The 24,814-nt window shown below is 38.2% G+C and overlaps 1 protein-coding gene across 1 annotated transcript; it reads left to right on the top strand.

Moving 5' to 3' along the window:
- The first annotated feature begins 20,624 nt into the window (after positions 1-20,624).
- On the top strand, positions 20,625-24,312 carry LOC103972727 (uncharacterized). Its single transcript, XM_065115543.1, has 5 exons — positions 20,625-20,789; positions 21,001-21,087; positions 23,166-23,345; positions 23,651-23,707; positions 23,977-24,312. The coding sequence occupies exons 1-5, from the start codon at positions 20,625-20,627 to the stop codon at positions 24,310-24,312; spliced, it is 825 nt and encodes a 274-aa protein (XP_064971615.1).
- Positions 24,313-24,814: the final 502 nt, after the last annotated feature.

Here is a 24,814-nt window from a genome sequence, read left to right as displayed (position 1 = left end):
GATTTAGAGAAGAAGACGTTTTCTCTAAATGCAAAGGCTGTGAATGCCTTATTTTGCACCTTAGATGGAAAGGAGTTTAATCGTGTTTCTACTTACGAAATGACTTTCGATATTTGGTGTACTCTTGAAATCACACATGAAGGGACTAGAAAAGTTAAAGATTCAAAAATTAATTTTTTAATACATGATTTTGAGCTTTTCCGAATGAAGCTGAGCGAAACCATTGTTAACATATACACCTATTTTACAGAAGTCGTCAATGGTTTAAAAGCTCTTGACAAATGTTTTTTGGATTTTGAACTTGTAAACAAGATTTTACAATCGCTTTCTAAAACTTGGGACTCTAAAATAACGGCTATATAAGAGGCTAAAAACCTAAACAACCTTATACTCGAAGAACTAATTTGGTCTTTAATTACCTACGAAATGAACAATATGGTAAAAAGGAAACTCGAGAACAACGTTCCAAAGAACATGAAGGATTTGGGACATAAAACATTTAAAGACCACTCGAGCATAAGCTCAAGTGATGGTGAACTTGAACTTTCAATGAAAATTATGAAACAAAAATTTAAAAACAAAAAGAATGCAACTACTTGCTTTGAATGCAAGAAGAAGAACAAAATTTGGGATGAATCGAGCTCCTCTGAAGATGAGGATAAGATTAACAAAGGCGATGTGGCAAACTACGCCTTAACGATTTTCGATGTTGAGGTAATAAAAAAGCCTTTAGTTTATTTTAAAATTATATGATGCTTTTCATGATGTTATTTTTTTTAATTTAGTTTAGAATTAATTTTCTTGATAATTATATGTTTTATAATAAAAATGCAAAAATTAGGAATCATGCTTATCATTCTATTAATTTTGAAAATAATCATGAAAATTACATGTTTCTGATAAACAAAATGATTTTGATTAAAAATGCCTTATTAAATCATGCTTGATGATATCATACCTAATAAATTTATTTTTTGAAATTATGCATGATGATTTGAAGTAATGATGTTTTTTTGAGTGATTTATGCCTTATTGATCTTGATAATTTTTATGATGATAAATCTTGCACATTCATTTTAAACGATGATATATATATTTTGATTTGGCATAAAAAAGACAAAGGCATGCTGGTATGAAACAAACTAAAAAGAGGAAACCTTTCTCCTTGAAAATTTTCTCTATTTTATCGATTTTTCAAAAAGAAAATTAATGAATCTATTTGTATCACTTTTATAAAACTCTTGAAAATAATTTTGATTTGATGATTTGATGATTTAAAATTAAATAAATTTTTATCCAAATCATGATCTTGATTCCTTAATACTTATAAATTAAGATTTATTATGAATCAAGATTTTTCATTAATTGTTCTCTAACGATTCTACTTGATATGTTATTTAAGAGGAGATGTGTCAAAATGAATCATGTCTTTTGGTATTCACATGATTTTTTGTCTTTGTATAACTCATTATATTCATCACCCAATTAAATTTTTTCTTGATGATATTTTGAATGTGATGAAATGAAATTATGCATGAAATATAAATGAGAAGTTAATGATCATACATGATAGGATATAACGAATTTTGACATTTAGATACCATCATTTGAAAAACTATGATCATGTTGCCAAAATGATGTATCATGAATGCTTAAATATCATATATGATATGCTTATAGTGATGATTGATTTATTTGTATTATGCATGAAAAATAAAATATATGGTTTTGAAGTTGTGCATGTTTTAATTTAAAAATATAATGATGCACAAATAAGATTGATACTTACCTTTGTCATGATTGATGTAAAGGGTCTTCCCTTCTTTTTGACAATGACAAAGGGGGAGCAAAACTTGCTAGAAAACAAATTTGCTATCTCGCACAATTCAAGAGGAAAGCAAAAATTACACTTATCAAAAGAGAAGAAATTGCTATCTTGAACATCACGAAGAATTGCTAGCTTGAAATCTCAAGAAGATGCAAAAATACTATCTTGCACATCGCAAAGAAAAACAAATATGCCAACTTGCACATCTTTAAATTTTCTAGCTTGTATGTTGTAAAACTTGCATATCTAAAACTTGGTAGCTTGCATATGATATATCACTTGCTAAATTTTTGTTAGCTTGCATGATGATAAAATTGGATATTATGTTTTTCATGCAATGATTTGAATTTACATATCAAACATATGATAGTTGGAACTTCTCCTTTTTGTTGATAACAAAGGAGGAGAAGTATGTTGATATCATGCATTAGTTAATCATGACATATTTGCTTGGATTTTTGAATCTAAGAGTTTTTATCAATATGGCATATTGATAGGGAGAGTTTAGTTAAACTCCGGGAGTTAAAGATAACTCCATTATCGATTGGTTGTCACCATCAAAAAAGGAGAGATTGTTGAATCTTATTTTGAGTGACGTAGGATATGTTAGGATCGGAGCGGCACTAAGAGGGGGGGGTGAATTAGTACAGCGGATTAAAACTTCGGTTTTGGAGAAATCTTTCGTACGATGAAAAGCAATATTAATGGAAACCGATTTTAGAAGCTTGATAACTTAGAAACATATGGAAGTGTAGTAACTAAGTAGAGAAGTTTGCAGTATGTAAATGGCAAGAATAGGATGCAAACCAAATAGCGCAGTAGCTTTTAAAGTGGTTCGGTCAAAATGACCTACATCCACTTGCGAAGCCTTCTTCGAAGAGGCTTCCAACTTTCACTAGCAAATTTCTTGTAGGGGAAGGACTAATACCCCTCTTACAACCTTTACAAGTGGTTCACACTCTTACAATTCTTTTCAACAAGATGGGAGGAGGTGAACACTTAAGCAATATGAAAAACAAGGCTTGCAAAGACTATTCTAAGGCTCTTAACTCAAACTATTGCTTTTCAAAAGGTTGTATTCTCAGTTGAGAATTGAGGGGTATTTATAGGTCCCAAGAGGATTTAAAATTTGGGCTCCAAATTTGAATTCCTTTTGGGTTTCCGAGACTGGCGGTGCCACCGCCTGTTAGTGGCGGTGCCACCGTCTGTCAATGTCTGACACTGACAGAGTTCAGGCGGTGCCACCGCCTGTCGGTGGTTGTGCCACCGCCTGGTCTCGGGTGTTGGGTGGTGCCACCGCCTGGTCTCGGGTGCTGGGCGGTGCCATCGCCCAGCCAAGCGGTGCCACCGCCTGGCTCTCGGGTGCTGGGCGGTGCCACCGCCAGACCCTTCTATTCACTGGTTGGACTTTAAGTTCAGCCCAAACCAAGCCTAATTTTGGGCCCAATTGGCCCCTAACTAGGATATAAGATTATCTCTTAATCCTAATCCTAATTACATGTGAACTACGTAACCAAAAATAAATAAATCCAAGCAAGTTTTCAACCACGAACGTCGAGTCTTGTTCCGACGAACTTCCGGCGGACTTCCGGCGGACTTCCGATATGCCCTCGGATTTCTTCTGACGGACTCCCAGCAAGCTCCCGATCTTGTGACGACTTCAACGAGTAGCCGAGCCTTCTCGGTGATCTCCGCGAACCTCCGACGATCTCTTCGGTGAACTTCCGAAAATTCCGACAGGTTCCCGATTTCTTCTTGGTTGGTTCCAACAGCACCTCCGATGATTCTTCGGACTCTTAAACGTCCATCAAACTTGACTCTGGTATTCTTGCTTTATGTTTTCTGGTTATCGTAGTTAATCTTGCACACTTAACTCAATAATATGGATTAGATCAATTAACCCATCAATTGATTTTATCATCAAAATCCGAGATTCAACAATCTCCCCCTTTTTGATGATGACAATCAATTGATGATGGAGTTAAACATAACTCCCCCTATCTATAAGCCATATTATGAGAAGATATAAATACTTGAATTTCATCCCATGAAATCAAGCATAAACCGATAAGTTCTAACCGTTGAACTTATCGTTATTTTCATTAAGCATAAGTAAATACGAAACTTCGATGAAAATTGCTTTCAAGTCAAATGATAAGAGACAATTTTTATTACGATAGGAGATAAAGATTTTCAACATGAATTTCATGATATAAATGTAAGGCGTGATTTCATATGATCAATCAATCTAAAAACTTGCGATATACTCAAGGATTTTGCAAGGCATATAAGATGCGATATTTTCCAGGATTTTGCAAGGCATATAAGATATTAATATCATACAAGCTTTTGTAATTCATATAAGTCATGCTATCAAAATGGTACAAGTCATCACTTTTCTCCCCCTTTGTCATCAACAAATAGGAGATGAGACTTTGAAGCACATAATTTGTGATCATAAAATCATTAGAGAAAGATTTCAGCATTAAGATTAGTCATTCAATTTTGCCAAAAATATGTATCTAGAATTCATCTAAAGAATCAGCATTCATCTAGAAAAAAAAAATATATCTAAAAGGAAGGTTCAGTTTTCGTTCAAAAGATGACAAGCTTCGAACTTGATATTAAGAGTAAACAGAATAGAATAAAAAGATACATCAATTAATCCTTAGGAGGTAATCCATAGTGCTGATACATAACATCTATTTTTTGATTCATATGTCGTAGTTCCTTCGAAATTTCAATTTGCTGGAGTTGAATTTGTTCTTGCTGCGATTTGAGTTGGTCTTGTTGGAATTTAATCTGAGATAGTTCTGCCATAATGAGTCCTTCAGAGGATGAAACAAGAGCTGAAGGTGCTACGCCAAAGGGACTAGGAGGAGGAGATTCATTTCCCCTAAAAATTGGTGTTTCTGGTTGTTCTACTGGTGGAGGAATAGGACCAATCCTTCTAGGTTGCCTTACCCATATTCCATTGTTAAATGTGCACCTAAGTCTTTTCAGTAGATTTTTATTGATGATGTTATATCTATCACTTTGAATTTTTTCTTCATCGGGTGGGATGCAAATGTCATAGGCAAGAAGAAATCTAGTGATTAACCCCCCATATGGCAACATAGTATCTTTAGCTATAATATCTTGCATGTGTTGCCGGATTGAGTATCCAAAACAGTTATGTTGATCGGTCATAATCCAATACATGATGCTTATCTCTATTTGACTCATTTCATCAAGATGAAATTGCTTAGGGAATAGTATGCTTGTTATGATATGATAAAGAATTTTAGAGTTAAAGGGTAGTAAGTGTTCACAACTCTTGGGTATTATTCCGAGGTCTGAGTTTGCAAAAATAGTTTCGACAGCTTCGGTGTAAGTTGCTCCGATTATATTAACATCCCATTTACCTCTAAAATAGCAGCCCCTATCTTTTTTAGTGATTCTAATTAGTTCACAAATAGTACTATCAAAAATCCTAATTTTTTTTCCTAGAAGGTAAGTGCTTAGGCTATCGTCATCTACCCATAAGTTTGCATAAAAGAGCCTTACTAACCTAGGATAAATTGGTTCATCTATTTGTAGGAGAGGTAGGGCCTCTAGATGAGCAAACCACCTAATGGGTTCTAAGTTTCCTAGTTCATCGAGATCAACGTGTTTACCCTTATGGATACATCTTGTTTCAAATTTTGGAAACCTAAGGGCCTCTTCTTTGGATCTAAACAGATCGTGATTATATGAATCTCCTTCAATCCTTTTCCTTTTTGATCTCTTAGGAGCCATTATCTAGACAAGATGATAGAAAAAAAATTTGAAATTATAATGAGTAGGTAAAACAAGAAGAGGAAGGAAAGATTTTACCTTATGGAGTGTTTCTTGGAGGATGGAGAGCTTGGACCAATAAGAATCCCTCTCCAAGACTTCTAGAGGTTAGAATGAGAGTTAGGAAGGGTTTTGGGGGAGTTTGAGGGAGGCCTTCACGGGTTGGGGGCGGTGTCACCACCGGCCCTAGCCCTTAGGTATTTAAAGGGTGTCTTGGGCGGTGCCACCGCCAAACTGAGCGGTGCCACCGCCTGGCGCCCGAGCGCTCAAGCGGTGCTACCGCCGGTTATGGCGGTGCCACCGCTAGCGTGCTGCGGAAGAAGAGAAAAAAAAAATACTTTTCTTTCCCATTTTTTTTATCATAGATGTTTGACTTAAGATAGGTTAAGATAATGAGTTGTACTTCAATATGTCATTTTGAATCGAAGGAGAATGATGAAGTCAAATCCATAGAAGAACGGAAAAGGATGAGACATTTTTTGGAAAATATATTCAAACAAGCTTATTTTCAGGGATAATTCAACATGCCTAGTTCTCTTCTAATGAATTTAAATTGGTCTTCATTTCAGGCTTTTTTAAAAATATCTATCAATTGATGCTGTGTCAATAAATTCTAAAACAACATTATTGTTAAGGACATGATCACGTATGAAATGATGCCTAATATCGATATGCTTAGTTCTAGAGTGCTGAATTGGATTTTTGGTAAGACATATGGCACTAGTATTATCACATTTTATGGGAACGTTTTTGAAGTGAATTCCATAGTCTTCTAATGTGTTTTTCATCCAAACAACTTGTGCACAGCATGCACTTGCAGCAATGTATTCAGCTTCCATCGTAGATAGTGCAACTGAATTTTGTTTCTTGGAAGTCCAAGAAACTAGTGCATGTCCTAAAAATTGGCATGTTCCGGATGTACTTTTTCTATCTATCCTACATCCGCCAAAATCGGCATCTGCATAAGTTATTAAATCAAATTTTTCAGATTTTGGATACCACAATCCTAAATTTGGAGTTCCTTTAAGATACCTAAATATTCTTTTAACACTCTTAAGATGAGATAATTTAGGATTAGATTGAAATCTAGCGCAAAGTCCTACACTAAACATAATATCCGGTCTAGTCGCAGTGAGGTAGAGTAGACTACCTATCATTCCCCTATGTGTTTTTTGATCGAAATTTTCACTATTTTCATCCATATCTAACTTAGTTGAAGTACTCATAGGGGTGTTTATTGCTTTTGAATTATCCATGTTAAATCGTTTTAACAATTCTAATGTATATTTAGATTGGTTAAGAAATATACCATCACTAAGTTGTTTGATTTGTAATCCTAAAAAGAAGGTTAATTCATCCATTAAACTCATTTCAAATTCATGACTCATACATTTGGCAAATGATTCACATAGTGATTCATCCGAAGAGCCAAAAATAATATCGTCAACATAAATTTACACAATAAAAAAATTATTTTCAAAATATTTGATAAACAATGTAGTATCAACCTTGCCTTTGGTAAAATTATTTGAAATAAGAAAGGAACTAAGCCTTTCATACCAAGCTCTAGGAGCTTGTTTTAAACCATAGAGAGCCTTAGTCAATTTGAATACTTGATTAGGTAGAAGATAATTTTCAAATCCGGGAGGTTGTTCCACATATACTTCTTCCGAAATAAAACCATTCAAGAAGGCATTTTTGACGTCCATTTGAAATAGTTTAAAGTTATTACTACTAGCATAGGCAAGGAGCATCCTTATGGCTTCTAATCGAGCCATGGGAGCGAAGGTTTCTTCGTAATTGATACCTTCTTCTTGGTTGAAACCTTTGGCCACTAATCTAGCCTTGTTTCTAACCATGATACCATTTTCATCTTGCTTGTTTCTAAAGACCCATTTAGTATTAATGACTAAATGGTCACTAGGTCTAGGAACAAGCTTCCACACCTTATTCCTCTCAAATTGATTCAATTCTTCTTGCATTGCAATAACCCAAAAATCATCTTTTAAGGCCTCGTCAATGCATCTAGGTTCGATTTGAGAAAGGAAGGCGGTGTTAGCATAAAAATTCTTGAAAGAGGAATGAGTTTGAACCCCTTTTGATATATCTCCGATAATTAGCTCCTTTGGATGAGCATCTATATACTTCCATTCCTTGGGTAAGGAGATTTTGGAAGAAGGTGCATCCAAGTTGCTATTTTAAGGAGGGGGTTCATTTAAATTCAAATTATCAAAACCAAGATCATCATCAAAATTATTTTTCTTTAAATCAGAAATTTCATTAAACACTACTTGAATAGACTCTTCTATTACTAAGGTTCTTTTGTTAAAACCCCGAAAAGCCTTAGAAACGGAAGAGTAACCAAGAAAGATGCCTTCATCGGATTTACCATCAAATTTTCCTAACGCATCCCTTTCATTCAAAATAAAGCACTTACAACCGAAAACTTTAAAATAGGAAATATTTGGTTTTTTGTTATTCTATAATTCATAGGGAGTTTTTGATAGGGACGGTCTCATTAGAACCCTATTCATGATGTAGCAAGCCGTATTCACGGCTTTGGCCCAAAAATACTTGGGTAGACTATGTTCATTTAACATCGTTCTTGTCATTTCTTGTAGGTTTCTATTTTTTCTTTCAACTACTCAATTTTGTTAAGGATTCCTTGGAGTGGAGAAATTATGATTGTATCCATTAACTTCATAAAAATTTTAAAAGTCACAGTTTTGAAATTTGCCACCGTGATCACTCCGAATTGATGAAATCATGAAGCCTTTTTTGTTTTGAATGAGTTTACAAAATTTAAAGAAACACTTAAAACAATCACTTTTGTGGACTAAGAAATAGATCCAAGTGTACCTAGTATAGTCATCCACAATTACAAACACATATTTGCTTCCTCATAGACTTGTTGTGTCAATTAGTCCAAATAAGTCCAAATGGATCAATTGCAGTGGTCTAGTGGTGCTAATTTGATTTTTTGGTTTGAAACTAGTTTTTATTTTTTTACCTAGTTGACATGCATCGCATACTTTGTCCTTAGTAAACTTTATATTTGGAATCCCTCGTACTAATTCTCTAGATGAGATCTTAGATATTAGTTTCATGCTTGCATGGCCTAATCTCCTATGTCATAGCCAAGCATCATCATTTAGAGCGGAGAAGCATATTTCATTACTTAGTTCATCAAGGTTGATAGTGTAGACATTATTTTGTTTTAATGCAATCATAGTCATGTTATTGTTTGGTTTTTCGAGAGTATACACATTTGATTCGAATTTGACGATATATCATTTATCGTATAGTTGACTAATACTTAAGAGATTATGTTTCAATCCATCAACTAGTAAAACATCATCAATGGAAAAACTAAATTTATTACCAATAGTTCCCTTGCCAATGATTTTGCCTTTGTTGTTGTCTCCGAAGGTGACGTACCCTTCTTCTTTGCTAGTGAGCATAGAGAAATGAGATGGATCTCCAGTCATATGTCTTGAGCATCCACTATCAAGATACCATCTCTTGCTCCTAGCTTGTGGGTTCGTCTACAAAAAAGGATGATTTTTAGGTACCCATTTGATTTTGGGTGCCTCAAAAATTGATCCACTAACTTTGTCATTCATTATTGAATCCTTTATAGTTTCTTTAGGAACCCATATTAATTTTTGTGAACTAATTTTTCTAAATGGACATTTGTAGGCAATATGTCCGGATTTGCAACAGAAGTTGCATTTCATATAAGAGGAAACATGTAATGTAGGTCCTTTTCTAAAAGTGGTAGGATTTTGATGTAATCCTTTGACAAATCCAATTCCATTTCTATTTGCGACGTGACCCTTGTATGCAAGGATCATATCTAATCCTTTGCTACCAACCTTAAACTTGTTTAAGGTTTCTTTAAGAAGCAAATTTTTATTTTTTATTGCTTCTAAATGCTCACACTTAGAGCATGGAGGAGTTTGAAGACTATCAACCTTATTTTGTAGCAAAGTATACTCTTTCTTTAAGATACTTAACTTCTTGCTAATAGTTCTACATTCATCAAATAATTCATGAAAAGCGATAGAGAGTTCTTCAAAAGATAAATCTTCATTAATTAAATCACATACCTCTTCTCCTAAAGCCATTAGCGCATAATGAGCAACTTGCTCGGTGTTGGACTCCTCTTCTTCGGATGCGCTTGAATCATCCCATGTTGCCTTGAGCGCCTTCTTCTTTGATGTTCTCTTTTTGGCTTGAGGACAATCATTCTTATAGTGTCCCGGTTTTTTACACTCATAGTAAATCACTTGGTCCTTCTTGTGTTCAAATTTATTTTTTATATTATTTTTAAATTTATTCTTTCTTAAATATTTTTTAAATTTTTGAGTCAAAAGTGCAATGTCATTGTCACTGTCCTCATCACTTGATGTTCCTTTCAAGTGATCTTCTTGTGATGTGAGTGTCATATCCTTCCTGTTCTTTGGAAAAGAGTTCTCGAGCTCGTCATGAGCTTGACATATCATTTCGTAGGTCATTAGAGACCCAATAAGTTCTTCAAGAGGGAATGTTTTCAGGTCCTTGGCCTCTTCAATGGTCGTAACTTTTGGATCCCAACTTTTAGGAAGAGGTCTTAAGATTTTGTTTACGAGTTCAAAGTTAGAAAAATCTTTACCAAGAGCTTTGAGTCCATTGATGACATCCGTGAACCGGGTGTACATGTCTCCGATGGACTCACTTGGTTTCATTCGGAAAAGTTCGTAAGAGTGCACAAGGATGTTGATTTTGGACTCTTTCACTCGGCTAGTGTCTTCATGAGTGACCTCAAGAGTTCTCCAAATATCAAAAGCCGAATCACAAATTGAAACACGATTAAACTCGATTTTGTCTAGTGCACAAAACAAGGCATTCATAGCCTTTGCGTTTAAAGCAAAAACCTTCTTCTCCGATTCATTCCATTCACTCATCGGAAGAGAAGATTTTTGAAATCCGTTTTCGACGATAGTTTAAAGCTCGAAATCCATGGAAATGAGGAAGATCCTCATACGGGTCTTCCAATACGTGTAATCCGACCCATTAAACATAGGTGGATGTATGATAGAATGTCCCTCATGCATGCCAGAGTAAGCCATCTCTCTTAAGTATTAAACCAAATATGAGAGTGAGCCTCGCTCTGATACCAATTGTTAGGATCAGAGCAGCACTAAGAGGGGGGGTTTGAATTAGTGCAGCGGATTAAAACTTCGATTTTGGAGAAATCTTTCGTACGATGAAAAGCAATATCAATGGAAACCGATTTTAGAAGCTTGATAACTTAGAAACGTATGGAAGTGTAGTAACTAAATAGAGAAGTTTGCAGTATGTAAATGGCAAGAATAGGATACAAACTAAATAACGCAGCAACTTTTAAAGTGGTTCGATCAAAGTGACCTACATCCACTTGAGAAGCCTTCTTCGAAGAGGCTTCCAACTTCCACTAGCAAATTTCTTGTAGGGGAAGGACTAATACCCCTCTTACAACCTTTACAAGTGGTTTACACTCTTACAATTCTTTTCAACAAGATGGGAGGAGTTGAACACTTAAGCAATATGAAAAACAAGGCTTGTAAAGACTATTCTAAGGCTCTTAACTCAAACTATTGCTTTTCAAAAGGTTGTATTCTCAGCTGAGAATTGAGGGGTATTTATAGGCCCCAAGAGGATTCAAAATTTGGGCTCTAAATTTGAATTCCTTTTGGGTTTCCGAGACTGGCGGTGCCACCGCCTATTAGTGGCGGTGCCACCGCCTATCAGTGACGATGCCACCGCCTGTCAGTGTCTGACACTGACAGAGTACAGGCAGTGCCACCGCCTGGTCTCGGGTGCTGGGCGGTGCCACCGCCAGACCCTTCTATTCACTGGTTGGACTTTAAGTTCAGCCCAAACCAAGCCTAATTTTGGGCCCAATTGGCCCCTAGCCAAGATATTGGATTATCTCTTAATCCTAATCCTAATTACATGCAAACTACATAACCAAAAAAAAAACAAATCCAAGCAAGTTTTCAACCACGAACTATCACGGACAAACTTCTAAACAAGATGTTTGATGTAATGCTTATGTATGTCCGTGTCTTTTGGCATGTTCATGCCTTGTACAGAATGTAGAGGGGTGGCCGAAGGCTTAATAGTCCCACTTTAGTAGGGTTGGTGGCCTCTTTAGGCTTGTAAATAAAGGTTGTGTCATGTGGACACGTGCGAGAGCTTTTCGGTCTGTAATGGACCATTTTACCCTTTGTTGTGCAACTGTTCAGAGCTTGTAAAGTCTGTTTATAATTTGCATTGTCTATGAAGTGTTTTTCGGACATGTTTGCTTGTGGATCCCGATTGAGGCGTTCTCTTTAACCCGTTCTCTCTTTTGTTGGTCCTAAGGGACAATGGGAGGCTTCGGGGAGGTTGACCTTTGCGGACGGACGCGCGAGGGTGCCGCACGACTTAGGCAAAACCAGCTAAGTCCGTGTCATATGGTATCAGAGCGGGACAAGCACTCATAGAAACACTTAGCATGCAAACGTGGGGGACCTAGCGGGGCTGCGTTGAGGGCAGTCAGCACACGCGCGACCGTTTGAGGGAAAACGGGCATAGAGATGTAGGGAAAAGGAGTTGCTTGGAGGAGCGGGCATTTGACATTGGCATTCAGAGGAATGGCCAACCCTTCGCGCAAGAGGCACCATGAGAACAGGTAAGCTTGGAAGAATGCGGAGCGCACAAAGGTTGGGATGGCTGAGTTTGAGCTACGGCTCAACGTTGACAACTTTACTTGATGGTGCTCAAGGCAAGCGAGGCGCTTGGCAAAGGACGAGACCATGCAAGGTGGAATGAGTTGCTCAACGACCAAAAGAGTTATGCAAAGCTCACAGAGGTGAGGGGAATTGCTAACTCGAAGAATTTGGTACTCATGCATGGGCTTGTATGCGAACGATGGGATGTTCGTGGCCATCCCAAGGCGACCGAAACTCGGCGCCATGGAGCATTGAATCTTTCTCTTCGGCATGTGAAGGATACATCCGTAGGAGGCTGAAGTGTGCAATAAGTTCAGCATGTTGCTAGGCCTTGAGGGGTGTAGTGGGGGCTGTATTGACGAGGAGTCGCAATCTAGCAAGTGCATTTGCAGGAGACAGAACAATGCACAGTTTGTTCAGCAGATCGGAGTAGTCCAAGGGGATGGTGGTCTCCGAAACGAAGAGAGATGTTGCTCCAATGGGGCAGTTATCCAGGAGGGATAAGTCCTAGCTCTCCAGAGGGAGAATCATGTGAGACGGACCTCACATGTTAGGGAGGAGTACCTCAACAAACAATAACTCCATGAAGCTCGATGGACTGAGCAAGCGGCGAGGAGTTGTCTCATGATCTCGCTCGAGAGAATGCATTGGTGGATGCATTGCGAGATCAAGTGGGGGAGCGACCTGAAGCAACTTAAATGAAGGCACACTTAGAGTCGATATGGAGATCCGACTCAAGGGAGGGCTGACCCGTGGAATGGTGGGCACGAGGGCCACCATCGACTCAATGCAAAAACGAGGAGCGGAGCAACTTGGGTGTAACTTGGCGAAGTACTCAAGCCGCGTGAAGGGAGCCAGCATAGAAGTTGGAACGTGGAGCAGAGGCATAGTGCTTTCCTTAGACAGAGGTCAAGGACATGAACTCTTGCAGAGGCAAGAGTAGGATCATGTTGTTCCATGGGTCCTTCATTCTGATGGAGCAGACTCATCTTGCATGGTGCCAAAGATGAAGGGAGCTTCGGGGCACAAGCACCTTATCTCGGAGAAGCATTTGATGGAGGAACTAAGGCGACTCAATTTGCGGAGGTGAATTTGGGTACAGAAGGCCTTAGCACGGGGCAAGAGGACGCAGAGGCGGGTACTCTTGAAGAATATGCCACAGTGTTGCCATTCAAGTTGCCATGAAGGAAGTGGTGCGCAGCGGAGATTATGCTGGTAGGGGTAGAGGCCCAGGATCCAGACAATGGTGCACAAATTATAGTGAAGTCAGTGGACTTCGGGAGCTACTAGGCGACGGATTGTCCTAGAGCGGTGCTTTATCTAGGTGTGACCCAAGAGTGGGTGGATGAAGGTCGATTGCCAAAAGAGCGAACAAAATCGAAGGTGGAGAAGACCCTGCGATGTATTGGCAGAGGCCACACATGGAGGGTTCACAATTCGAGTTTATTCCACAAGGATCAGAATGCAGTGGAGATGTCACCAGGAGGCGACATGGTGCAGCGGATCGTGGTGGAACAGTTCGTGGCAATGCGATACACATGACTTAGTCCCGGGAGGGACTAGATCATATGGAGGTATGATCGGGAGCTACTCGAAGCTCCACTTCGGTGAACAACACGATGGCAAGAAGGGCTATGGATTCAAGGAGTGAAGGCCACGGTACCGTAGAGGCGGGTCATCTGGGCGTGCATCGAATTTTTCATCGGATGAAAACCTTGGTCATCAGCATATGGGGGCTGTGCTCCACTAAGGGAAAAGTTCGAATGCAAGTACTAGTGAGTTCCATGGAAGGAACTTGATCATGCAGAGGTATGATCGAAGCAGCTGGAGAGTTGGACTGCTCCAAAGCTCATATTCGCTTAAGGGAGCCCGGCAAGTCAGAGGACAAGGCCGAGTAAGCGAACGTTGCTACCAAGGAAGCTAAGGAGAATAGAATCGGTGCAAACCCTACAATGTGATGGCAGAGGCCATGCATGGGAGTTGCAGTCTGTCTTTCCACCGACCAAACAGATTGCTTGGAGAACACAGAGGTGTTGAAGCAGGAGGTTGAAAGGGGTGAGGAAGCGATGACGAGTCCAGCAGGACTTAGCTACCCAAAATCAAGCATCAGTCAGAATGGAGGTGGACTCAGAGGAGTGCCACGGAGACATATCTACTGATCGTGAAAAAAAGGGATACAGATGCGAGGAGACGGATAGTAGGGCCATGGGCATGGCAGCACCATAGTACCGCAGAGGCGGGACTTCCGTGAAAGTCATTGATCCCTTGCTCTCACGGAGGGAGAGCGCTTGGTCGTGAAAGGGGCCGAGGAGGTGGAGCATGCAGAGGCAATCTCCAAGTACCGAGACAAGGCTGAAGGGCAGAGGCCAAGAAACTTCGTAAGACCGGTGTCAACAAGTTTCTCATCAAGATAGCCGTAAGTGAAGGACTTCGGGTCATGCAAGAGTGCACGACCAAGGAACGAAGCAGGCAGTACGCGGTGCTGTACCTTTGCTACTCAGTGGAGTAGGCGGCAGGGTTGATGGAGAAGATGGTACAATCCCAGAGGCGACCTCATCTATCAGAGAATTACTCCAAGTTGGGGTGAAAACTTCTTGCATTCCAGAAGTTCGATGGAATTGAGAAGGTGAATCACAGTAGCTAACTCAACGCAAGGAGTGCAAACACTTCAAGTGCTTCAGAAGTGTGAGCAAAGAGCAGGCGAAGGCCAGTAACCAGCTCGATGCATGAAGTACAACCTCGAGGAGGTGGGCGAAGTCAAGTAACCTTTGCCTTCTCAACTCTTAAGAGGATGGGCGAAACCGAGTACCCCAATTCTCTTATCTATCCAGCAGAGGAGCTCTGCACAAGTTCAAAGACCCTTCGAAGATAATGGAAGACAATAGTTGCCAAATCCTCACCAACGGTGATCAATGCTACTGAGAGTAGGTTGTCCGCTTCATTTCCCAACGAAATGCCAATCGAAAGTGGAAGTGATGCGAACCTACTTGGAGGTGACAACTAACTGAAAGGAGAGTCAATGAGCAGATTTTATGGAGGAAGGACCCAAAACTTCAGAAGTTTACGAGATGATGCTCATTAAAGCTCCAACAAGCATCCACCCAGTTCAAGCATCATGTGGAATTTCGAGAGACTAGCGCAGTAAGGATGGTCTTTTCCTTCATCGGGGAGATCTGCAAGAATCAACAAGGATCAACACAACTCAGCCAACCCCACACCAGAGTCAGAGTCATTGGCGAGTTGAAGCAGCATGGCGGATCAAGGGTTCGACGACTCAAAAACAGCAGCGGAGAGCAGCTGGGAGCCAGGAGGCGCATTGCAGTTGGAGCAGAAGATTGAAGACTTAGCAAAGGCGAAGAGTTGCAGTGTTCACAAAGGCTTCGACGAGGACGTCGAAGGAATAAGTGGGGGAGAATGTCACGGACAAACTTCTAAACAAGATGTTTGATGTAATGCTTATGTATGTCCGTGTCTTTTGGCATGTTCATGCCTTGTACAGAATGTAGAGGGGCGGCCGAAGGCTTAATAGTCCCACTTTAGTAGGGTTGGTGGCCTCTTTAGGCTTGTAAATAAAGGTTGTGTCATGTGGACACGTGCGAGAGCTTTTCGGTCTGTAATGGACCATTTTACCCTTTATTGTGCAACTATTCAGAGCTTGTAAAGTCTGTTTATAATTTGCATTGTCTATGAAGTGTTTTTCGGACATGTTTGCTTGTGGATCCCGATTGAGGCGTTCTCTTTAACCCGTTCTCTCTTTTGTTGGTCCTAAGGGACAATGGGAGGCTTCGGGGAGGTTGACCTTTGCGGACGGACGCGCGAGGGTACCGCACGACTTAGGCAAAACCAGCTAAGTCCGTGTCAGAACGTCGAGTCTTGTTCCGGCGAGCTTTCCGATGAACTTCCGGCGGACTTCCGATATGCCCTCAAATTTCTTCCGACGGACTCCCAGCAAGCTCCTGATCTTGTGACGACTTTAACGAGTAGCCGAGCCTTCTCAGTGATCTCCACGAACCTCCGACGATCTCTTCAGCGAACTTCCAAAAATTTCGACAGGTTCCCGATTTCTTCTCGGTTGGTTCCGGCAACATCTCCGACGATTCTTTGGACTCTTAAACGTCTATCAAACTTGACTCCGGTATTCTTGCTTTATGTTTTCTGGTTATCGTAGTTAATCCTGCACACTTAACTCAATAATATGGATTAGATCAATTAACCCATCAATTGATTTTATCATCAAAATCCGAGATTCAACAGGATACTTCGATCAGGATGAGACAATTAAAGCAAGAAAAATCATATTATACTGGGGGAAAACATGTTAGAAGATTGGACGTCGGGCCGGAGGATCGGTCGACCTATCGACAGAAGGCTTTAGGCTGTGGATTCGGGCATTAGGCCAAGAAAAGTAAATATTGCACCAAGGATATCGGAGTTGCGGAGTCAACTGGTCGATTGGGTAATAGGCCGCAAGAGAGGACGATGCGCTGAAAAATCGAATGAAGCAAAATAAAGTTCCGAAATCAAGGACGCAATTGTGTTGGGAGTTCAAGAGTTCGTCGTGAAGTCCAGGATTTCATAGTTAGCATGTAATTGAGCTTGGATTTGGGGCAACCCAATTAGGGGCTAGCAAAGCCCATGTAAGAACTGTGTTGGGTCCAATAAGAGGCCCAAACAATGCCCTAGGAAGTCTCACTGCGCCCTCTCACCCTGCCCAAAAATTAGGTCGGCTCTGATCCCAAATGTCACGACCCAAGTTGGATGAACCAACTGACCAATAACTTCATTTTGGTCCTTCAATCACGGATCAAAATACTTAAGTGTGAGTTAATATAATACACTCATCAGGCCCATATAAGCCAATCATACTTATTGTCCACTTCCGATGTGGGACTAAACGGGATGTTACATATCTTAACAGTGAAGTGACACTTTTTCCTCCAATTGATGCGGTCCCTCTTTTATGAGCATGTCACCCTGATCATTTGTGGCTCTCATGTTGCTATTATTGTCATTGTTACTGCCATGGAAGTATGTCTTAAGAACTCGATTGTTGTATTTTGCATCCAAAATCATTTCATGAGTGTCCTAGGAGGTCTTGCTTGAAGTGGATGTTTGCATATGCCTTTGACTATAATGTTTGTATTGGATGTGTTGAACACTGGAAGATGATTTGGCTATAAAGGTTGTTATGGGCGTATTGAGCATGGGAAGGTGCATAAGCCATGAGGGTCATATCAAATGCATAGTGTGATTTCCCCAATTACGATGTATCGAGCATGGGGAGACACATTAGGTAACAAGGGTCATCTGAAGCATGTTAAGCGTGGGGTAACACGTCGGCCACTAGGAGCACATCGGGTGTGTTATATGCTTTGCCTAGTTAGAATGTGTTGATTGTGAGAAGATACATAGCTACTTCGTTTTGTTAGGTTAGTGTGTATCATGTGTGAGGAGACATTGGTTGTGAATGTCACCTTGACACACCTTGCTAGGTTAGACACGTCAAGAGAGGGACAATATATTGGCCGGATTAAGTGCATCACATGCTTTACTTAGTTAGATTATGTTGAGCATTGAGAAACACTTAAGAATATCGAAATGCACTCACATGGTTTACCTCATTAGTGAGCATGAGACATAGGAGATGATGATGTGTGCATGAGAAGTCATAACCATATTAAAGATCTGTTGAACTTGGGTTGTTATGGTCATATTGAAGTTATGGTGGTAAAGGCATCATGACCAACTTAAAGATGCAGCGGACCTATAATGTTGTGGTCATTAGAGAGACGAGGTGGATTTGGAATGATGCGTTTGTCATTTGGGAGATGCAAATGACTTGAGGACAAAGTCATGGGTGATGATCGAGGCTGCATATTAATGAGAAAGCCAAGGGCAATGGAAGAATCCATGAACGAAAAAAGAAGTCATAGATGAAGGAGAAAACTATGATAGCAAAGTTAGTTGAAACCTTTGTGTTGAACACAATGTCAAGCGAAGCCACAAGCAAAGTTGGTAATGCGATGTCAAGTGGGGTCATGGACAAAGTTACAGATGTAACAGAATAAGCTTGAAGCTACACATGCAATGTTAACAGATAATGTTGCATGTGCAATAGCTGTGATAGTTTAAAAGTTGAAGTTCCGAAGAAAGTTTAACTGTTCTAAAACCTTATAGTTCTCAAACGATGAGTGAGAGAAATAATAGTCTAAGGTCCCTTTTTGTAGGGGTCAATAATTTGTCCTTCACCGTCTGGCCCTTAGCTTTCTTGTTAATTCTACTGATGCATTATCCGAAAGCTCCCGATTGGATGCATAAAAGATCAAGCATTAGGTCAATGATACGGAGTCTTTAGAAATTAAATCAAATCTGATATCATAATCAAAGTGGGTTATGGGTGGTTACAATAGTTGGTAGTAGGAAAACGATAAAAGTTGGATGATGTGGCAAAATCTATACGGATTCAAATGTCACATAAAATATCCCATATATTTGATATGATTGAATTAAAGCGTGCCTTACCTTTGATGTAGCTAAAGTTAGCTAAGAAGAATCTCTTATCTCTAATATAGTTGAATTCGATCATGTAACACATTATATCCTCGGTATGATCAAATTTTGTCATAAAGCATCTCTTATCTTCAATACAATACAATCCTATCATCAAGCCTCTTTTATCTCCGATATAATCAAATTTGATCATGAAGCATCTCTTACCTTTAATATAATTAGATATTACTATGAATAGTCCTTTATCTTCAACTTGATAAATTCTAACCATAAAGTGTCTTTTGTTTTTTACGTGATCGAATTGGCAACGATGCATCTCCCTATCACCGACATGGTTAAATTTATCATGGAACATCTGTTAACCATGATGCAGCAAAACAAACCACAAAATGTTACCATCACATGATGAGTGTAGGTCAAACCCCTAATTCACCCAAGCCACTAACAAAAAGAGTCTTGTTCACAAATTGTTAAGGAGATATTGCATCCATTATGTCTCAATAACCTTTGTATATCAAAACATAATTTGGGTTGGGGGAAGGAGGAGGTTTGGATAGATGATATAGAGAATCAGATACGGAGACACCTAAGTGCCGTGTCATTGCAAATATAACACTCACTCAATCACCTTGTCATCTTGACATACCAGTTGAATGAGTCATGTAGGTCAACACTCAATCACCTTTGCTTTAATATCCTCCATTGGAGTAAGGTTTTCCAGGGCACAACATGCAATTTCTTGGTGCCTCACATCTCAGACTGAGATGGACTTAACATTATACATTGGTCCAATGCTCAAGCAATTCAGGCTTGTTGATCCAATCCCTTTTCAGTGCATGATACCTATTATAGATTTACAGGTACATTCATCACGCAGAGTATATAATTTCATGGATGATTGCCATAGAAAAGTCCAAAATTTTAAAATTTTCTTGGATGGTGCCTCATGTTTTTATATTTCCCACAAAAAGCTTGTACCTTTTTTTATCATAAATAATTAATTTCTCATCAAAACCTAGTCAAATAAATCGAACCAGACTGATTACAATATTTTTTAATATAGTTATAGTATTTTAGTTTACTGAACCAACTATAATGTTTTTGTTCACTAGCAAAATAATGCTGTAACACTATTTAAAAACATTGTAATTCATCCTTTCTTTTTATCATTCTTTGACAATGGATGAAAACAAATATTGTAAAGTTCTTCAGAATATACAAACATAAGTTTTAGGTTAAATGAGAATAAAAATTAAAAATTATTATTTTTGAAATATATACAAACATTCCTAATTTTTATCCAAATCATGAAGATTCTCGTATGAATTATTTTATAGTCTTGAAACTTATAATAAAGTTAATAATTAAGATTTATGGGAATATAAACTAATTAAGGTATATATATCTACATATAATTTTTTCTTATTAAGGTATATATATCTACATATATCAACATATAATTTTTTCTTACTAATTAAGGTAAATAAAACTGTTTTTTATTTATTTTGAAATATGTCAACTTTCTTAATTTTCTTCCAAAATAAGAAAAAATCTCATACCCTCAGTGAAATTTCATTCAAAAATATATTGTAAATCAGACGCGTACGTTCAAAATGCAAAGAAATATCTGTAATATTTCTTTCCTCTTGAGCTCGATATTTCCTATAACATGTTATAGGATTATGTATAAATAGGAATATCAACCAGAAATATATGTTCAAGACTCTAAAATCATGGATTGGAAACGACGGTCAGTTCTTTTCCTTGCTGTATGTTTTCTTCTGCGGAGTCAAGCAGCAGCAGCAGAAGATAACACTTGGGATCTCACCGAAGAAGAAGATAGTGAGTTAGAGAGCGAACTCAAAACCCTTAACAAGCCTTACGTGAAATCTTTCAAGGTAACCGAAGAGATGTTCTCATCCTATCCCTGTGTATACCTTCATCATGTCTTGCTTTTAATATGTGTAGAAACGATGCAAACGATGAGCTTTTGGTTTCGGATAGCATGTTAATGTGCCTTTTGGCGATTGCATGCATCTTCTTTCTAATTGTAATTTAATTTTTGATACAAAAATAGGAACTGATGAAATTTTATTTTTTTGTATATAGGATGAGTATGGGATTACCTACGATTGCGTGGATATCTATAAGCAACCAGCTTTTGATCATCCTCTGCTTAAAAATCACACACTTCAGGTAAATTATCATCCTTTGCAACAATATATATAATCCCTTTACTCATTATTCTTGCTTATTGAGGTTATTCATTATCCCTTTACACTAGAATTGATGATCTTGTATCAAATATGTGTTTAATGAAATTTCAAAAATAATATTACAGTAAAAGTTAGCATAAATATCATCCTTTAGCATTTTATGATTTTTAATTAAGGTCATTGGAAGATTTATGTTTTTCTGATTTGTAGAAATATATTGATCTTTCTAGAATCATAGAGAATTCTTTTTCTATTTTTTCAAAATTTAGTCTTATGTATTAAGTTTATAATTAGTTGTACTGACAGTTGGTATTGGTTTGTATAGTAACGCATATACTATGAAAGGTATCATTTTTATTTTCAAAAAGCAAAGAGCTATATATCACTGAAGCGATATATAACAACCCACACCATGTTTCTCGGAGCACAAAAATTAGCCATATTATTATTGAAAATGTTTGATATCTTGCAAGAAAAAGCAAAATGTGCTAACCAATTAGCATTCCTATTACCCTCCCTAAAAACATGATAAAATTTACATTATTAAAAATTTAATATCAGATTCAAAATATGCCTCAGACCATTCAGCAGATTCCAAGGAGGGGATTCTTCCTTGTTGAGAAACTTGATAATCATATCCGCATCTGATTCAATCTCCAATCTGTTTATTCCTTTCTCCAATAATACATGCACAACCCCCAACCAGGCGGCCCTATATTTAATTTACACCATCCATTTGTGGGTTTAGTCCACCAGGTTATAAGGAATTGACAAGATCATAAACATCCTTCAGATTGTAGAATAGATTTGCAGCATGACATGAAAGCAAGAGCTTTGCAAATAATGGAGAAGGGAGTAATCCTAACTTCATTGAAGGTTGATTCATTGCGATCCTTCGAAATCAGCCAATGGCAGTATGCAATCAACGTGTGCTCAAAAGCCCACAGCTGGTCTTGTTGAGGTCCTGCCCCTCTCTCAACCAATCCCCACTCCTCCAGTCCTTACACTGCCTAAACAGATACAATCAAGAAACCCCCAAGGAACCTGCATGCACTCAGAGCTGATGGTTGCCCCTTATGATCAGCCTTCATATTCTTCGGTCATCATCAGGTGGGGACTTGTCAATTCCTGTAATCATAGAACCACCCACATTACGAAACAAATGTGTATCATGTTCCTATCCCGGAAAGGTATCGATTTTAATTTTCTTTTGTAATGCATGCATTACTTGTAATACCTTGATTTTCTTGTTGCTATGGTTAATGTAAAAAGAAACATTCACCGAAAGCTTTTCATTTGAATCTCCATGAGAATATCTCCCTTTCATAAGTAAATTAATTACTATTTGCATTGGCTTCATTTATGATTATAAATAGATCATGTTTCCTTTTTTTTTCTTTTCCGCTTGCATATCTTTCGTACCCTCTTTATTTAGGAATAATATAAATATGCTAATGTTGTCATAGTATGTGCAACAGTTTCCAAAACGCGGTGGCAACATAAACAAGGAACCAATAATAAATCAAACGTTACCACAGCTATGTCCTACAGGAACGGTTCTTATCAAGCGAACGACGAAAGAGGATCTAATAAAAGCAAAAAAGTATGCACATCAAATACAATCACATATGCAACTACAGCAAGCAGAGATAACCGCTACCGACGATGGAGCTACTCATGTAAGATTTATTTCATCTTGATCGATTGCTTTGATAATAGTTTAATTTGTAATTTGGTTTATATTTCTCATAGACTAACTTGTTTCACGCTTTTCAGAAAATAGAAGAACAAACATAAGCAAAAAAAGATGACAAGAAGAGAAATAGAGAAGAGAGATTATATAGAAAAATGGAAAATAAGGAGAAGCTTCAAAATTGTATTAGAGGCAGTAAAAACAATTATTTAAAATTCAAAATAGTTTTTAGAAAACATATATATTATATATAGATTTCGGAACACATAATAAGAAAATATTCACATTCCATTCTGGTAGTCAACGAAGCACAACTGCTTTGATGCATCCGTTACTGACCTATGTTAGAACAACTCCATGTGCAGCATGCTGTAGTGGTATTTGAAGCTAAAAAGGGACCACAATATTATGGCGCAAGCGCAGACCTGGAAGTATTCCAGCTTTCAGGTGTTTCAATTAACCAAGCAAGCACGAGCCAGATCATTCTTACCAAAGGGGAAAGAGGGCCCAAAAATTACATTAACACCGTGCAGGCTGGATGGCAGGTAAGTAATGGCCTTTTTTTTTTTTAATTTTTTTTGTCTTTTCTAATGTTGCATATGGAATTGAATGCTTTTGGCTGATATATATATATATATATATATATATATATATATATATATATATATATATATATATATATATATAGGTGGAGTTTCAACAGGAGGGGGACTACCGGGTTCATTTCTTCACATATTGGACTGTGAGTAGTGTCGTCGTGAATAGTTTCTTTCTTTTACTTTCTTGCACTAACATGCATGCTCTTTTGATATTTATTAATTCTGATTTGTATTCAATCTTCTGCTGTTAGTCGGATGGTTACCAGAAGACCGGCTGTATTAACCTGGATTGCCATGGGTTTGTCCAAGTTAGTACTCGGATAACCCCTGGCATGATCTACACACAAAGTGTTTTGTCACTCTCAATTTACAGGGTAGGAAAATTTTCTTCCTTTAGTCTGAAGCACATACATGAATATTTTCTCTCTTTTTTTTTTTCTTTCTTGATGTGAAAGAATTTTCCTTCTTCCATTTGGGAGCTATATATTCAATTAAACAAGTTGTCTTCATGTTTCTGTATCTCTGTCCATTAAGAATGGAAAATTCATCAACTCTCTTTTCTGTCATTTCATCTTAGGATCGGTTCACTTCAAACTGGATGTTGTACAATGATAGGGAACCTGTTGGGTATTGGCCGAAGGAAATCTTCAACAACATGGCAGATTCTTCCCAGGTGCAGATGGGTGGATTAGTTTACTCGCCCTTTGATGAAGCAAGTCCGCCCATGGGTAATGGTGTAAAAGGTGAAGCAAAATTCACGAACGTTCTCTTGCTGGATGGACAAGGTAATAACAGAACGCCTGAAGATTTTGAAGAGATTCATGATCTTGATATAGATTATTACTACATTAGCTATCACTATCGCGATGGCGTGTTGAATTATGGTGGGCCGGGAGGTTGGAAGAAAACTTAGTCACAAAAGTTGAACCATCGAAGATAATAATATGAATGTTGGGACCTGGCTTCTTAATTTAACATCTTGTGGTATAATTTGGTTAAAGATTTTGTCCTTGCACCCGACAATGGAAAATTGTTTATATATGCACTATATAATAGTAATTGCATGGTCTCTTGGAAAAAAAAAAAACCATAATCTCCATTCACTTTAATCAACAAAACAAAAGCTTAGGCATAATTGAACTAAACTTGATTGATATACTTTTAAAGTGATGTCACACTAATATCGTTGATTTAAAACTTGGACAGAAATTCTTCTCCATTGCCCATATCCCAAATCTTTTTCTCTAAAGTATTTGTGTCTCCACCTTCCTGCAAAACAGGATGTTGAGGATTTGTCCAGTCAAAGTGTGTATCTTGGACATTGGATCCCCAGAAACTATCCATTACTCTCCCTATCCTATCTTCGTGCGAGCTTGGTAATATATTTGTCTAGTAATGACAAATAAAGTGTTCAG

The sequence above is a fragment of the Musa acuminata genome, chromosome BXJ2-7 (assembly GCF_036884655.1).
Source record: "Musa acuminata AAA Group cultivar baxijiao chromosome BXJ2-7, Cavendish_Baxijiao_AAA, whole genome shotgun sequence".
Taxonomy (NCBI): Eukaryota; Viridiplantae; Streptophyta; class Magnoliopsida; order Zingiberales; family Musaceae; genus Musa; species Musa acuminata.
Note: the sequence above shows the minus strand (reverse complement) of the source record. Positions and strands in the feature narration are given on the sequence as shown.